At 39.7% G+C, this 17858-nt stretch overlaps 1 protein-coding gene and 1 pseudogene across 1 annotated transcript; one reads left to right on the top strand and one right to left on the bottom strand.

Annotated features, from left to right (window-relative positions):
• Positions 1-5861: 5861 nt before the first annotated feature.
• Positions 5862-11003, top strand: LOC143547565 (glucose-1-phosphate adenylyltransferase small subunit, chloroplastic/amyloplastic-like). The gene is made up of 8 exons (XM_077038962.1): positions 5862-6080; positions 8014-8310; positions 8381-8830; positions 9573-9676; positions 9786-9897; positions 9961-10059; positions 10136-10255; positions 10795-11003. The coding sequence occupies exons 1-8, from the start codon at positions 5862-5864 to the stop codon at positions 10909-10911; spliced, it is 1518 nt and encodes a 505-aa protein (XP_076895077.1). The 3' UTR covers positions 10912-11003.
• Positions 11004-11469: 466 nt separating this feature from the next.
• LOC143547555 (receptor-like protein 7) lies at positions 11470-14770 on the bottom strand (annotated as a pseudogene).
• Between the last annotated feature and the right edge of the window lie 3088 nt (positions 14771-17858).

The raw sequence follows: 17858 nt of genomic DNA on the forward strand, positions 1-17858 counted from the left end.
AGAAAAGATGAGGAAAACTTCCACGCATGACAGATATAAGTAAAGTTTAGCCATCCTACTAAGTGAAAGTGACGGTCATACCCGCACAATCACGAAAGAGGAAGCGAAACTTAAACTTATAATCTGCCACGTTAAAAAGTTAACTTATCTAAGTACTAAAGAAATTGCTAAGTTAAATCAAAATATGCGTAAAATAAACAAGGCAAGGAATTAGCAAATAATCTTTATTCCATCGAAATTCAAATATTACAGATTGCTGGGTACATACCCGCATACAAAAGAAGCTATACAAAAATAAAAATCTACTCTAATGGTGGAAAGGGATCTTCAGGATCAAGCTTCAGGACCACTTCCACTTGGACCCGCACAATCAGTAGAGCGTGGCGGTTCAAGGAAAGCTTTAAGGATAGCTAGCCCATCATCAGCAGCAGCAACTTCGTTCACCTTCTCCACCACCGGATGCGGGAAGGCGGCATACTGGTTCACTGCTTGGTCATATAAAGCTTCAGTATCCACATCAAATAAAGGGAAGTTGGAAGGCGGGATGCCTTTCTCAACGAACCCTAGACCAAGCAGGAAGCCGGCCTTTTCCCCATCCTCATGAGAAGCGTTGAGGGCTGCGCTCATGGCATCGTCGTATGATGTGTCCGTGAAGACTCGATGCACAACCTACAAGAAAAAATACAAGTATCAAAACCTTTTCTATTTACAAAGAAAAGCGTAAAGATATTATGAAATTACGCATACCTGAGACAACGCTTCTCGAAGAAGCCATTCCTTGGCAACCAGAGCCTCCTGGAGGGCGGCTTGAGCTTGGTTACGGGCGCGTTCGGCTTCACTTTTATTAAGGTTGGCAAGCAACACTTCCTTTGCAGCAGCCTCTTCAACGCCCTTTAGCTTCCGCTCAGTGTGGTCAAGCACGCCCCTCTGGTCCAAGATCTCTTGGAGCTTCTTGGCGTCTTCCATAGCCAAGGCATCATGAGCCTGCTGGAGCCTCTCTAGCTTGGCTTTAAGCTCCTCGTTCTCAATGCGTATAGGCTCAGCAACAACTTCAGCCTTGGTGGTCCTCTCAGTTGCGTTCCGTGCAGTTTCCTTGGCCAGCCGAAGCTGTTCGTTAACAGCTTGGGCAGCCTTGGAACGGGCCTCGAGACGGGCCTGAACTTCAACTTCAAGGGCCTTGAAGGCCTTCTCCTTTTCCGCAGCCATTGCGGTAAGCCTCTTGTTCTCCTCCCGGACAGCCCGCGCCTGAGCTACTTCTTGGATACGAGCTGCTTTTAACATGTCGTTTCACGACAAAGCAGCTCGACGCGCGGCTGCATCCGGGCCAGGAGAATCCGAAGCTCATTGGTTAGCCTACCCTCCTGGTAGCTAGCCATTGCTTCCCCCAACGCACCACTGGGAGCTGCGTGACGAGCCCACTCCACGCACTCCACAGGCGTGCGAAGGGTTGTTCCTCGGAGGATGTTCCATCGTGGAACATACACTTCATTGGAATCCGACACTGCAAAAAACAAAAAGCAGTTAGGAAAAGATGATATATATAAAAAAAAGGCCAAAAAGAACCCTACGCACCTGTAGGGTCGACAACAGGCCGATAGCCGCCAAACCCATCACCTGAACCCAAGGGAAATCCATCCAAGAGGTCAGGCAGATGGGAAGGAGGCAGAGGTTGGCGAGAAGCCCCAAGCATACCTGAAGGATCGACCGTCGTTGCCGATGACGGAGGAGGCATGGTGGAGGCCGCCGTGGTAGAAACCAACGGAGGTGAACTCACCGTAGGTGAACTCACAACCGTGGTCGCCGCTGCGGAGGAGCCCGCAGAAATAGTCACCGCCGGCTCAGTGAAAGATTCAGTAAATATGGCACTGACAGCCGACGGAGATGTCGTCACAGTTGGAACAGTTGGCTCATCTGGGTGAGCAACTGAACCAACTGAAGCAGGCGCAGACGCCTGGGTCATCGCCTCAGGTAGGTTGACCAAACCTACCGTCATGGGTCCGGAGGTGCTCCTCCCCGCTCCACCCTGGAATGCGGTAGCATCCACGCCTGCACAAAGAAGATATATAAGTATAATGATGGAAAGCTATGAAGTTAAAAGTAAAGGAAGTTTGTACTTACGGGTTTTCTTGAGCCTAAAAGTGCGAACAGGCGGGGACGAACCCGATGGAGCCGGCCTCTTTACGCCGCTCACCGTCGTCATCCTGGGCTGCCCGGAGGTGACAGTCGTCGCAGCCTCCGGAGCAGTGGTCTTATCACCACCAGGGTTCCCCGCCACCTCCTCGCTTTCGGTTTCTGAATCAGACCGATTCACCGGATCGGCAGTGGAGGCAACCTTCGCCTTCCCCTTCCCGCCGGCAGCCTTCTTTTTCCGCACCAAAGGAGGACCATCTGCGGATTCCTCATCAGATGACAAGATTAGAGGAATTCCAGCAGAGGTTTCAGCATTGAGAGGTCGAGGGTTGAATAACTCCTTACCTGGCCGCCTGGCGCTCAGGATCTCGTGGCCTGGCGGGTAGACCTCCACGAACCGATCCTCCGTCTGTTCAAGGATGGGCAACTCGTTCTCATCTAGAGCACGAGTACCCATCCGAGCGGGACCATCAGCCTCCCGCGGATGCAGGAGCGACTGCAAGTCATTCCCCTCTGAAATAAAAAAATAAACAGTTAGAAGAAAAACCTATATCAACAAAGAAGACAGAGCATACCGTAAGGGACAGAGTTCAAACCGTATTCGAGGACGATGGGAACCTGCGACGCCTCCTTCCACACCCGGCTCATCCCAAGCATCACCATCCCAGACTCCGCAAAGCGGTACACCGGAGTCTGGACCCGGGAGATCTTGGCGAACCACTCCGCCTCCTGGTAGTTGAGGGCGTGAAGGGCGGGGAGTTCTCTCCCATTCTTAAAGGTCATCGCAAGGGGGACGACGCGAGCGGAGATATAAAAAAACTCACGCTTTCACGACCGAAGACTGCGCTCGGTAGCGCAGATCTTCAACCCCTTGATCCGATTGACCAAGGTGTACCACCCCTGGATGCACCTCCAGGAGTAGAAGGTCATCAACCGATCTACGTGGGGCTCCACGCCAAGAATGAGGCACACCCACTCAAAGTGGCGGATCTTGGCGATCGCCATCGGGTGTACCTCCGTCAGATGCACACAGTGCCTCTCCAAGACACGGTATACAAACTTCGTCAATGGGAACCTGAGATTCCCATAAATGAATAATGCAGCGTACACCCCTATCTTGCCCTTGGGGGCATCGTACACCGTCTGGTGTGGCTCCGGAAACTCAGGCTCGAACGGCTCGAGCATGAACTTCCGGACGACGTACCGATAGAGGTCGGCCGGAAGAGCACACTGGCACTCGCCAGCAGTACTCTTGTCATCCTTATCGGAAGTGGACGACGGATTCTCGACGAATACGTCAGACTCCTCGGCAAAAGAAGACATGTTTCAGATGTACAGAAACGATTTCAGAAGAATCTCGACGGAATAGTGAGTATTCGCCGGAAATCGTTTAGAAGATGAAGAGAGAAGTGAAAGTGTGGATTACAAAGGACCCCCTCCCCCTTTATATACTCATCACAATTAATGCGATGAATTTAATGCGGAAGAGAGAGAAATCGCAGGTGCAATGAAACTATGACACGTGGTAAAGAGCAAGCTGGCAACAGCTGTTGAAAGGACGCGTGCCATTAATTTCGCGGCCACGCGCCCGAAAAATCGCGCCCACGCGCCTGAAAAAGCGCCTGGAATGACCATATACTGTCACGTCGCCATAACTTCCTGCACGTCCTGACACTGTCAGAAGAAACCGTCGGACGACGTTTCAATAGTTTGGACTGTTCTTACCCTTTCACCAACTTTTCGAATTTCAAAGATTCAAAAGTAAGCGGGAAAATACCCCTTACCTTGGCAATCAAGAAACTATAAGACAGGTGCGAGTACAGTGTTAAGGCAAAACCCTTCACATACTTGGCACCTGCAGGGAATTGAAGCCAAGAATACCTCGGCAACCAAGTAACCATAAGACGGGTGCGAGTACAGTGTCAAGGCAAAACCCTTCACATACTTAGCACCCGCAGGGAATTGAAGCCAGGAATACCTTGGAAGTAAAGTAACTATAAGACGAGTACGGGTACAGTGTCAAGGCAAAACCCTTCACATACCTAGCACTCCGCAGGGAATTGAAACCAAGAAGGATCTTCTGGGCAGTGCTTGCGGAAACGGGAATAACATCCCCGCATAGCGGGAACGTCGAGAACTAGACTGTTTGAACCTCCAAGATGGAATTGGTTGTTTAAACATAATTGATCACTATTTTCAAAACTACCAAAACCTCATGGAGAATCTACACAAGTGGAACTCAACGCTCCTGACTTGCGAGGAGGTTACAGACCTACCCGCATCACACCCAAAGATCAAGCAGAAAAGTCGGAAATTTCTACGTGGCATTAGGAAAACCGCGGGAAGAATCCCCACGGAAAACCTTAAAACTAAAAACCCTTTTCAAAACCCCTTGCTAAAGTCCAAAAGTTCACCTCACTTATTAATAATTCATGAGAAGAACATTGGACTGGGGGGACTTGAAGAGGTAGGTCCCAGCAGAGCCCAGTTGGACCCGCAAGACTCACCTTGAAGTGGGACGTCTGCGCAAGGACCAACTGCTTCCGCAGGACCCACCATGCCCAGAGATGAAGACCTTACGCTCAGTACGCCAGCTGTTCCCGCAGGGAAAGCCTCCCAATGGTGAAGTACCCCGCCTGTTCCCGCAGCTGCGGATACAAGCCATCAGGGAAGGCTACCCGCACTAATAGCAAGGCTACACGCACAAGGCACTAACTCTTGATACTTCAGTAATGTCACCTGAAGGAATGAGCAAGGCGGGAATACTCCCGCCCAAATGAGCCAGTCCGTATGCTTCTGGAAGATCTTTTGTACTATACCTGCCAAGGTATGGGCAAAATAGACAAGATCTGACCAAAACAGCCCATGAACCAATCACAGGGTGACAGCTCACCGACAACAGTACGAGGAGCACCCTCTAGTACTGTTTGTCACTATTAGCCGCTGCCTACTCACCAACCCTCACTGTGGGACGTGCGTAGCCTACAGTTGGTGGAACAGTGCATAGCCGGCAGTAAAGGAACAGTATACAGCCGGCATTGTCACTATCAGCCGCAGCCTATCCACCAACCAGCATGGCTTGTGCGTAGCCCACTGTTGGTAGAACAGGAATACTATTCAGCCGGCTGTACCTTCTTGGAAACCTACCTTCGGCTATAAATACTCCAACACCTTGGAATGGTAAGGACATTATCTGATATCTCATTATCTTATCTTCTCTAGCAATATCTTAATATACACTTATATTCAGAGCAATCTAGTCTGATTCTCACACCGGAGGGTGGTCACAAGGAGGAACCCCCCCCCCCTTCTCAGTGACGAGCTTACGGTGTCTGTTTTGCAGGTCACCTGAAGAACAACTTTCCTTGCTGGACCTCATCCTCGTGGGAAACATCTATTTAACCCCCAGATTATCCGTAATCTGCCCGGGGTCGATTAGTGTTTCTTCACTCGCTTTTAAACCAAACCAGCAAACTTGTGTTCAGTTCAGCTTAGTTCGTGAACAACCCGATCATTTAATAAAAGGTTAACAAAATAATTATCAAGGGCAAAACGGGAATAAACGAAACACATTACTCACTCTAGATATCCCCAAGGGAGTAGTTAGTTTACTTTATTATATTACCAGATCTATCATATCATATTACTCACTCATCCCACACACTTCACGAGTACTTCACTCTCTCTTTCACACTTTCACCTCACCACCTGATCACCACCATCATTCATCAATGGCAGCAGCAGCAATTGGATCACTAACTCCACCGCATTTCACCGCCCGGAACATGACGTCATCATCCTTATCATTCTCTTCCTCTAACCTTTCCGGCGACAAAATATCGTTCGCCACACGACGTCGTTCTGCAACCAGACGCCACGTCGTCGTCTCGCCGAAGTCCGTTTCGGATTCCAAAAACTCGCAGACGTGCCTTGATCCTGACGCTAGTCAGGTATGGATTATGGATTATGAATTATATTTTGTTTTTTTTATATGATCGTGTTGTGGTTTTAGGTTAGTGGTGATTTGAGCTTGAATTCTGTTTAGAACTAGTAGGGTAAGTACACGTTAATTAGCTTAACCTTTATTATTATTATTATTATTATTATTATTATTATTATTATTATTATTATTATTATTATTATTATTATTATTATTATTATTATTATTATTATTATTATTATTATTATTATTATTATTATTATTATTATTATTATTATTATTATTATTATTATTATTATTATTATTATTATTATTATTATTATTATTATTATTATTATTATTATTATTATTATTATTATTATTATTATTATTATTATTATTATTATTATTATTATTATTATTATTATTATTATTATTATTATTATTATTATTATTATTATTATTATTATTATTATTATTATTATTATTATTATTATTATTATTATTATTATTATTATTATTATTATTAGTTATAACTGTATGTAACCTGATATCTGTTTACTGTTAATGTTATATTTAGCTTTATTATAAGTTATAATTATAATTGTGTGTAACCTAGTTTGATATATTAGTTAGATAATGACTGTTAGTCGGTTGATTAGCCGTTAAATAGTTAATAGTTGTGACTTATCATTTTCCTCTGTTTATTCTCGGTGTGATCGTGTCATGATTTTAGGTTATACTCTCGGTGTAGTGATTTAGGTTGAGTTTTAGGTAATTTGAAGTCAAATTCTGTTTAGATCTAGTTTAGTGCAATTAGGCTAATTCGCTTAACTAGATTATTATAATTATTATTATTTTTAATATATGTAACCTAATATCTGTTAATATTAAATTTAACTTTATTGTTATTATTATTATTTATTGTGTGTAACCTAATTTGAGAGATTAGTTAATGTCTGCCAGTCGGTTGATTAGCCGTTAAAACAGTTAATAGTTGTGACTTATCATTTTCCTCTGTTTTATTTATTCTATCTTTCAGTATGATCGTTATAAGCTTTTAGGCTATATTCTGTTTTAGCTATTTAGGTTAAGTTGTAGGAAATTTGAGCCGAAGCTATGTTTAGATCTAGTATAGGATATCATTGTTAATATGAAACTTAACTTTATTATAATTCTTATTTATTATTGTATGTAAACTAGTTTGATACGTTAGTTAGATAATGACTGCTAGTCGGTTAATTAGCCGTTAAACGGTTGATTAACTGTATATGTGTATGTATTGATAAACGTTATTGGTGCTGTATTGCATATATGTTTATGTATTGAATAACTACCAAGTTATTCGATACTTATCATAATCGTTTAACCTGTGTTACTTGTATTCTCGTTTGTTTTGCTATGTCATACTCCATTTTAGCGATTTTCATTCAATTTTAGTAGATTTGAGCTTGAATTCTGTTTAGATCTTAGTTGAGTAAAGTTATGTTGCTATTTGTAGTAGATGTGTTCAGTTAATTTGTTCACGTACAGTATTATGAAGGTTCTAGAAAGTTGTTTGGATGCAAATTTACTAGAAATTTGCCAGAAGTAGAGGATCAGAGGTCATGGAGGAAATAATGATTAATATCATTAATTCACAAAAGGTGATACATGATTTAACATCTAGGCGAATCCTATATCGTTTATGGACAACAGAGTTCATGCGTTCATAATAAATGGAAGAAAATCAGATAAACTGTGATTTTTTAGGGATAATTTGTCAGTTGTTTAATGTCCTCCTTATATATGTTTCCTCATATGATATATCTAGTTAATTTAATAGTGGATGCAATCAAACATTGAACTTTGTATCTTTGCAAGATCTTTGTTTTCTTTTTTTATTACATTACAAATAATATTATCACAATGAGGTTTCATTTTTGTGCAACATGTTAAATCATTGTTTAATTGCTTGCATGAAGAGTGTTTTGGGGATCATACTTGGAGGTGGAGCTGGTACGCGCCTTTATCCTTTAACAAAAAAGAGAGCAAAGCCTGCTGTTCCTTTAGGAGCAAACTACAGGCTTATCGACATCCCTGTCAGCAACTGTTTAAACAGCAACATATCAAAGATTTATGTTCTCACACAATTCAACTCTGCATCCCTCAATCGCCACCTGTCACGCGCGTACGCAAGTAACATGGGTGGTTACAAGAATGAGGGATTTGTTGAAGTCCTTGCTGCTCAACAAAGTCCCGAAAATCCAAACTGGTTTCAAGTAATTATACTTGATCTGCATTTCCCATATTAATCTTGGTTATTTCATAATATGTGTTAATCGTTTACAGGGTACTGCTGATGCTGTAAGGCAATATTTATGGCTGTTTGAAGAGCATAATGTTCTAGAGTTTCTCATCCTTGCTGGAGACCATTTATACCGTATGGATTATGAGAGATTTATTCAAGCTCACAGAGAAACGGATGCTGACATCACTGTTGCTGCTCTGCCAATGGATGAAAAACGTGCTACAGCGTTTGGTTTGATGAAGATTGATGAAGAAGGGCGTATAATTGAGTTTGCTGAGAAACCGAAAGGTGAACAACTGAAAGCCATGAAAGTTGATACTACAATTTTGGGACTTGACGAGGAGAGAGCTAAAGAAATGCCTTATATTGCTAGTATGGGTATTTATGTTGTTAGTAAAGACGTGATGTTGAATTTGCTTAAAGATAAGTTCCCTGGAGCTAATGATTTTGGAAGTGAAGTGATTCCTGGAGCAACTTCTATTGGGCTAAGGGCATATTTCTTTCTTTAGTTTTTGCTTAAATTAATTATTTAAAAATAAATAGGGAATTGTTGAAACCGACCGAACCACCTAAACGAAATAAGCCGGCTGGTTTGATATCCAGACGTTCGGTTCATTGTTTGGTTTTGGTGATTTGCTGCTTTTAACGATTCGGTTCGGTTTTGAACCGGCCGTGTAAAACAAAACAATCTTTTTTTATTATTTATATATCTTTTGCATTTTTAGAATATGTAGTTATGTACATGTTTTATAATCATGAACCATTATTATCATTTTTAACTTTTTTTAATAATAATTTTTTTTTCTTAAAACAAATAATATAAAATGAGGTAAAACCGGCTGGTCTTGCCCACCATCCAAGCCGCTGCCGGTTTGGTTTGTGGTTCTCCGAATCTGTAGGCAGCGGTTCCGCTTGGAATCCCACCAAAATCGGCTGAACCGGACCGGTTGATCATGAACTCTCCTATTAGTAACTCCTGATAAAAAATTATAATAATACAAAATCTATGATTAAACAACAGTATCTATTACATTTAACTTATATGTGTCAGAGAATATATATATGTTACTAAGAATGTATTTAATTAAAAATAATGTAAGGGACATATTTTATTGTTGTCAGATTTACTGATATTTTATTGTTATCAGATTACAGATAGCAATAAGACTATTTTATTTTTATTTTTTTGCAAAAGCCTGTGAACTAATAACTTATATATATATATATATACAGGTGCAAGCTTATCTTTATGATGGATACTGGGAAGACATTGGTACAATTGAGGCTTTTTATAATGCCAATTTAGGAATTACAAAAAAACCAGTACCAGATTTCAGGTAATATTATTATTATTATTATTATTATTTATTTATGTATTTATTTTCAACATTATTAATGTTTCTTTATTACTCATCAAACTCTTGTGTTCTTGAATGTTTAATGCAGCTTCTATGATCGTTCGGCTCCTATTTACACCCAACCGCGATACTTGCCTCCTTCCAAGATGCTCGATGCTGATGTCACCGATAGCGTTATCGGTGAAGGGTGTGTAATTAAGGTTAGAAACCAATGTATTAAATATGATTGAAAATATTGTATTATAACAATAATGGATACGCAGAACTGCAAGATTCATCATTCTGTCGTTGGGCTTCGATCTTGCATAGCTGAAGGTGCGGTAATTGAAGATTCATTGCTTATGGGAGCAGATTATTACGAGGTAATAGTTACATCATGAATATTTTTTAGTATTATATATTCTTTTATTAAAGCTGATACATATTTTTGTGGTCTAGACTGATGCAGACAGAAGGCTCCTTGCTGCAAAAGGTAGTGTTCCGATTGGTATTGGAAAGAACACTCATATCAAACGAGCAATCATTGACAAGAACGCACGCATTGGGGACAACGTGAAGGTAACTCGTAATAATATGCTTTAGTTCAATGTAGTTATGTGGCGAGTTTATCACATTTAATTATCAATATGTCGACTCGTGCCAAATGAATCAAATCACACGAAATAGAAACAAAATTTAGTTATTCTTTTTGTTATTTTTGCAATCAAGTTTAACTCGATATTAATCAAGTCACAGAATATTACTAGTTGAGTATTTGATGCCCACATCAGATGCCACCTATGCAAATAATACTCTGTGAAAAAAAAGAGAATAAATTTATTTATAAGTTTGAAAAAGTGCTGCTTTTTCCCAATAGGATGTCTTAACAATTTTTGAAAAACCAGTAGAAAGTTGGCCCGGTTTTACGGGTCATTCTTTGAAACAGTCGATAAGTAAAATGCAAATCAGTTGATAAAATTGGTAACAAAATGAAAGTTGGTTTAAATTTGTGCCCGATAAAAAGTTGGTACCCGTCACCCAACCAACCAGACACTTCAGTATTGTTACTTTTAAATTACTACCATTTCATTTTAGCATCTTTTATTTTGTGATGACAGATTATAAACAGCGATAACATTCAAGAAGCCGCAAGAGAAACAGAAGGGTACTTCATTAAAAGCGGGATCGTGACAGTTATCAAAGACGCGTTGATTCCTTCTGGCAGCATAATTTGAAAGATTGTACAATCTTGATAGCCATTGGTGAGGATTCGACTGGAGGTACATTACAGTATCTTGTTACAGAACTATGCAATATGGTACCAGAAGAAGAAGCATCGCGCCCGATGAAATGTGAAAATTATTATTTATTTAATAAAAATTGAACTTAATGTTGGTGAGGTTATATATGGCTTTGAGTAATATATCTCTGTTTTACTTGTACTTTTCGTGCTTCTACTAAAAAAAGCCTCATATTCAAATTAACGAGTTCTAAACAACTGTATTTTAGTTCTTCATTTTAACAAACACACCAGTGACTGTCAAATGATTCGGCTGCATATTGGAACTGTTTTTGAAAGATGATTTTGTTGTTGAAATTTCTGATATAAGTACATTAAATGACACTGTATTTGGTTTCGAACCTACGTTAACCATCTTGGTAATTAACATAAAACAATTGTTCTTGTCGCTGTTTCTTGCATACCGAGAAACCAATGTGTTATAGGTGATTTCATCTGCTAATAATACTTCATTTTGCATGTTCCAAAAAAAACCACAATGCATTTTTTTTATCTACCCTTCTGTAACATTACCTGCCAACATTGTACTCCAGAAAGCAATTTAATAACTTGCTCTTGTTCTTTACATGTTTAAAAACCATCTCCATACAATCAATACTTCCACATTTTGCATACGCGCCAACTAAAGATGAGGTATATATTTCCCCAAAGTTCGGTTTATATAGCATACCCAAACTCATACAGAAAACTAAAAAGCATTAGATATTCAGAATATTGTTGTAAGAACAACCAATATAGCACACATTTTTTGAGGCACGGAATACACGATATAAAACATATAATTATGAAGACGCATAAAGTATTATTCATCTTGGAAACTAAAATCAGAAGGACATTACATTTGTCTTTCTTCATCCCGAATCGTTCAAGGAGCCAATCACCATACCTTGCATATACAAAGTTCCCAATAAGAATTCCAATTACCAAACCACTTCCAACTCCTAATAATATCACCATCCAATCAATTATGTTTCGGGGAAGAAGGGACTCATACTCATTGCTGCCTGCTGCTGGAAGTATTGTTTGCTGCTGGAAGTATTGTTGATACCTTTGAATTTTCACATTCTTGGGATAACGGCTGCCCACACAATACCGGATTGCCCAGGTAGGAATTATTCTCAAACGTATTGAACTGTTTCCCCTGTGGTATATGCCCATCAAGGTGGTTGAAGGACACATTAAAAAAAGCAAGGAACCCAAGTTGCAACATTTGTTGTGGGATTTGTCTTGATAGCTCATTTTGGGAAATATCCAAAGATTCAAGATTCTTTAAGTTTCCCAAGGATGGAAAGATACGACCGGTAAAATGGTTGTAGGAAAGATTAAGGGATTCAAGTCCATAAAGATCCTTGAGTGATTGTGGGATCGGCCCTTCAAAGTTGTTACATGAGAGATCGATGGCTATGAATATGTTCAAAATCTTTTGGTATTCTCTCTTGACACCTTTGTTTGTTAACGTCATCGAGTATGGAAACTGATAATTCAAAAATGAATTGGGTTCCCATAGCAGATGATCTACCAAGATAAACAGATTTCATTGCGTTCCAAGTTTGGAATGACATATCAGGTAATTGACCACTAAATCATTGTTGGAAATGTCAATGATCCGTAAGTTGAGAAAATGTAATCTGATAGTTGAGAGACCTTGAATTGAACCATAAAGCTTGTTGGACCTCAAAAGGAGAACTTGCAGATGGGAAGAAGTCCCAATCAAAGCGGGAAAATATCTTTAAAAGAGTTTTCTGCAAGAGAGAGAAACTCTAAATTGGTACAATTAGCCAAAGATTTTGACACCTGACCAGTAAATTGATTTTCGCTCAAATCAATCTCCTTCAAAAGGCTTCCACGCATACATGTATTTATCATCGGCCCATGAAAATTATTTCGCTTCAGATCTAAAACTGACAACGAATTGTTTAAGTTGCCTAAACACGGAGGAAGGATTCCAGTCATCTTGTTAGAAGACAAATCTAGGAGTTGAAGGGATTTCAGTTCACATATCCATGGTGGTATTTCTCCTATAAGATTGTTGTTTGAAACATCATAAAAACTTATGGTCTGTGGAGGAATTGGAAGTTTCCCTTGTAGCTGATTATATGGCATTACAAACACATCCAAATAAATCCATGGGAGAAAATTAGGATGCTCTTGAAAGCCAGTGATATAGTTGTCCGCAAGGCTGATCACTTGTAATGTTTGTTGGTTGTTATTCAAAAACCAATTTGGTATGAGGCCTTCAATCCCATTGCCATCGAGACGTATAACTTTCATCTTCCTTTTGAAGAGCAAAAAAGCTGGGAATTCCTTCAACTTGCAAACTGACATACTTACAAGTTCCAATTCTGGTAGGGTTTCATTGGTGTAGTTGGTGGTGGTTACAAATGACAAACTAATACCATCAACATCCAATCCTTTGAGCTTGTTGAGTGCTAAAAATGAATCTAGGCCCACTGTACCGCTAAAATAGTTATGACCTATATAAAGATTTTTGAGACTTTTGAAATTCAAAAACATACTCAAAATTTGTCCTTGTAATTGATTAAACTGAAGGTTTATAGTTGTTAGTTGGGTGAGGTTCATAAATGAAGGTGGGATATGACCAATAATAAAATTACGAGACATTGAGAAATAGCTAAGTTTGGTTAGGTTTGCAACTAGGGGTAGGATTTCACCTTGTATGCTCATATAATCTAGATTCAATTTATTAAGCTTAGTAAGTACGTTAATCCAATCGTACACATTTCCTTTCTCAAAATCATTATAAGCAAGCGCCAAAACAGTGAGTTTCGAAAGACTTGCCAATGAAGGGACTAATCCAGTGAACTCATTTTTATAAAGAGACAAGTAAGTTAGTTGTGTCAAGTTAGGGAGTGAACCTGGAATACGCCCTGAGAAATGACAACTTTCAATAGACAAGTATTCCAAACGGTTTAGGTTTCTTATCGATTCTGGTATAATCCCAGTAAAACCTGTTAAATCCAGTATGAGATACTCAAGTAAGGTGTCGTTATGAAATTCAGGCAAGGAACCAAGGAGGTTGGAATTGTTTCCAATGCTAAGATATTTCAATTTCGGTAAGTGAAAAATTTCCGAGGGAAATTCGTCTCGAAGCTCACAGCCATCGAGTTCCATAGACCTCAAGGAAGAAAAATTGGCCAAGAAATGAGGTACGGAGGAACTAAGGTCCACCCCAGAGAGATGGACGTTTTCGAGTCTAGTCATGTTTTTCACAAATACTCTAGACCATGGCTTTGAAGCTTTAGGGGATTGTTTGATAGATCTAACGAAGAGAGTTGTGTCAAGTGTGAAAGTTCATTTGGGATTTGGCCACTAAATCCAGAAAAATAGAGATCAAGACTTCTTAATTGCTTAAGACGTGCAATCTCCGAGGGGATATGAGATTCAAAAAAGTCATTCATCGAGAGATTTAACATCTGAAGATGAACAAGCTTGAATAGGGTGCTAGTAGAGTTGATAACTCCAGTGAGAGAGCTTCTACTCCAATCAAGCCCGATCACATGGTCCTTATTGCTACACACCACACCATCCCACAAACAACAATCAGAATCTGATCTATTGCTTTTGGACTTCCTCCAAGAATCGAGCTTTTGAAACCGTCCAAAATCATTATTTTGATGAGAAACAGTTTGCTTAAATTCATACAAAGCTAAACATTCTTCATTATTGCTTAATAGCGTTGCGGTGCAAGTGAGAACGACTAATAAGTACACAAGGAAGAAGGTTTGGGAGACGATGAAAGCCATGAAGTATTGAAGAGAGTACTTAAATTTAATTGTGTGTGATGTTACACACACATATGCATGTATGTATGCACGTATAATAGAAAGAGGCAAGAAAACCTGAAGTAACCTCAAAATACAATTTAGCCAACAAATTATTATCACCACAATTAAACAAACAACATCTAAAACTAAAGATAGTGTAAAAGTTGCTATCGCTACATCTAGAGTAAGACAAGAGATGACTTAAAACTTAAAAGTCAGTCTCGAATGTTTGGAATCTAGCCACCAATTATCATAACCACATATTTCTGAAAAAAATCTAGAAAGTAAATCTCTTTCCATCTTCACAATATTTTGTACTATGTTATAAACTAGCTATTGTATCCAATTAAACAAAACAGGTTAGAACGTGATTAAGAACGGGCTAGTGTTAGAACACATCTTAAGCAAAACAAGTTCGAGTCAAAACAAATTCTAAGCAACATGAATTCACGTCAATCTTGACTGCTTTGAAAAGGTATCAGTTTTGGTATCAAAATGGGCTAGGCCCTCAATGGTGGGAAAAAACCCAAACACCTAGAATGGCGGGTTGAAATGAGTCGTTAAGAGAAAAAGTACTAGAAATGAATCATTTTAGAATAAAGAAAAAAACATTCACAAACTCACTCCTATCCCTACTTAAAATAATTTGTTTTTAGATTAAAAAAACAAAAAAGAATTGATCCACGGTTTAACCGAGCCATTATAATAAAAAAAAGTACGTACCCACCTTCACTCAACTAGACCTCGTGCTGAAATGAGTTGTTTTGCTTGAAAAGTACCAACCCCCACCCTACCGTGGGGGCGGTGACAAGTAGGCGAAGACAAACAATGTTTATTGGTGATGCTAACCTATTTTAACATTTTAATTATAAGTTAAAAGTTTTATTATAGCTACTGGTTTTGGCTAAATGATTAACGGTAACCCAATTTGAGTCATTAACTGTAAGTCCCAACGGGGTGGATCTAACAACTAAACTTGATGCTAGCGGAATATCACACCAAGCACCTTGGTCTCGGATCTTGAAGTTTATTTTCGGTTCTTAGTGAGAGAGAAGAGAGAGAGAGAGAGAATGGTGAGATAAGATTTTGGCAAAAGACTTATGTTCTCATGGCATGCTTCCCTATTTATAGGAAGCATGCATGAGAAGTGGTTTCATATCATAATGCCCAATGGACCATGTTTACATGGCCTTGGGCCCAAACATACATAGACTCAAAATACATAAATAAGCCCAATATAAAGTTCAAATACAAAAGACTTAATGCATACAAAACGAGACCTAACAATCTCCCTCTAGTCTTTAGTATTGGAATCCGTCGGTATCATACTCTAAATAACCGTCCTCAGAAAGTGGAAGTTCAACAAGTCTCCTGACGAACTTGTTGAATGCATCAACTATCTTGTCGGTGTTCTGACGGCCTATGTCCTCGACTCTTCCCAGGGGCGAGTTGTAAAGCTTCAAAATGTCTTCTTTGCAGAGACCCATCAACTCGTGCTCGTCAAACACTCTCAAATCATGCTTAGTCTTGCAGTGAATAACAGCTTCGCCCATTTTATTGTCATACTCCCAACTAGTAAAATCATGGAGAAGATTTGGAGAAAATGGTTTTCCATGATAGATGATGTTGCTATCCTTGGGAGCTCCATATCTCCACATCACCCTTCTTTTCCCAGTTTCCGGATCAATTTCTCTTGGGTTCTTGAACTTCCGGCCTTTTTTTAACTCAAAATCTTTATATCCCACCTTCGCCTGATGCCTCAGATGACGTGTGACCCAACCGTCCAAATTTTCATCATAGTCACCAGACCCAGAGCTTTTCTGAGATAGTTAATGTCAAGCTCAAGTAGTGTGTGTAACTCCTCGTGGGTGAGATAGATGAGTGATGTTCGGTTTATTTGTACATATTTATGTGTGTTAACTTACTCGTTTTACTCGTTTAGTTTACTTCATACATGTTTATTGTGTTTCAGGTCCCAGGTACTTAACGTGCTTAATTTGGACCTGTACGAGCATGGAATGAAGACCCGGGATGTCCAGCACGCTTAACGAGACAATTATTTGAAGTTGCTGAGAAGAGAGACCCATCGCGTAGCACGATGGGTGTTGAAGGTGGGGCATCGCGCTACGCGATGCCCTGTATTTTACTGGCGTTGACTTTGGTCCATCGCGTCAGGAGAGAGGATCATCGCGCAGAATCGTGAAAGTTAAGGTTTTGTTTTATATTACGTTTTGACGACCCTAGACGCCATTCAACACCTTCCAGGCGATTTTCAGAGCATAAGAGAGAGCCCCCATCACTTCCAATCATCTCTAAGCATCATACATGGCCTACCAGATCATAACCGAAGTCCGAGAGATGCCGATGCGCGGCTAGTTCCTTCGAGTCATACCTGGGATGTAGAGTATTGTATCTTTCAGTTTTTTCATGTATTAAGAACGAATTGATTGTAACTATCTTTGATGTTAATCTATGAGTATTGATGTCTAGTATTATTGTGCACAACGTCAGTTTAGGTTTATTTCGATTGGAATGATTAGTGTGCCAGTTGCTATGATAATTGCTTGTAGGATTGTTTTGACTTGTTAATTGCAAGAAAGCATATGTTTGCCCTTAGTTGAGTCACACTGGCAGGGACCGTTTGATAACCAGTGCCGTGTGTTAGCGAGCGTGGATGCCTAAGGTTTAACTGGTTAGTCAGTTTGTAGTTGACACAAGATAGTTTATCTGTTAAGTTGCATGAGTTTGCTGTTAGGTTATGTACTTGGATTCCCGGGTGTGATTTGCTTTGTTGATTGATTGAATCTTTGATTATTTGTTTAGCTATTAATATTAAAACCAACTTGTTTGCTAGTGTGATCAACACTTAGTTAATTGAATATCTTCATAATGTTAGGTTTCATTGTCACTGCACACTTATCACATACACCTCGTGGTTCGACACCCTACTTACCCTAGCTTGCTTAGGTGATTAGGAACACTGATTTAATTTTTTTTGACTAGATAACGACAGTCTAGCATCAATGAGATCTCCGCTATATCTTCTAATAACCCAACAACTGTTCTCCCGGTTGTATTTTGCATATACAATCAACGA

The sequence above is a fragment of the Bidens hawaiensis genome, unplaced genomic scaffold, assembly GCF_021521415.1.
Source record: "Bidens hawaiensis isolate Kalapana, Puna unplaced genomic scaffold, B.hawaiensis_p1.1 tig00014730_1, whole genome shotgun sequence".
Taxonomy (NCBI): Eukaryota; Viridiplantae; Streptophyta; class Magnoliopsida; order Asterales; family Asteraceae; genus Bidens; species Bidens hawaiensis.

Bases quoted from the DNA above. Each gene is read 5' to 3' on its own strand.
- LOC143547565 (XM_077038962.1), top strand. From the start codon at position 5,862: ATGGCAGCAGCAGCAATTGGATCACTAACTCCACCGCATTTCACCGCC. The intron at 6,081-8,013 runs GTATGGATTATG...GCTTGCATGAAG, and splicing joins TTGATCCTGACGCTAGTCAG to AGTGTTTTGGGGATCATACT. The intron at 8,311-8,380 runs GTAATTATACTT...AATCGTTTACAG, and splicing joins AAAATCCAAACTGGTTTCAA to GGTACTGCTGATGCTGTAAG.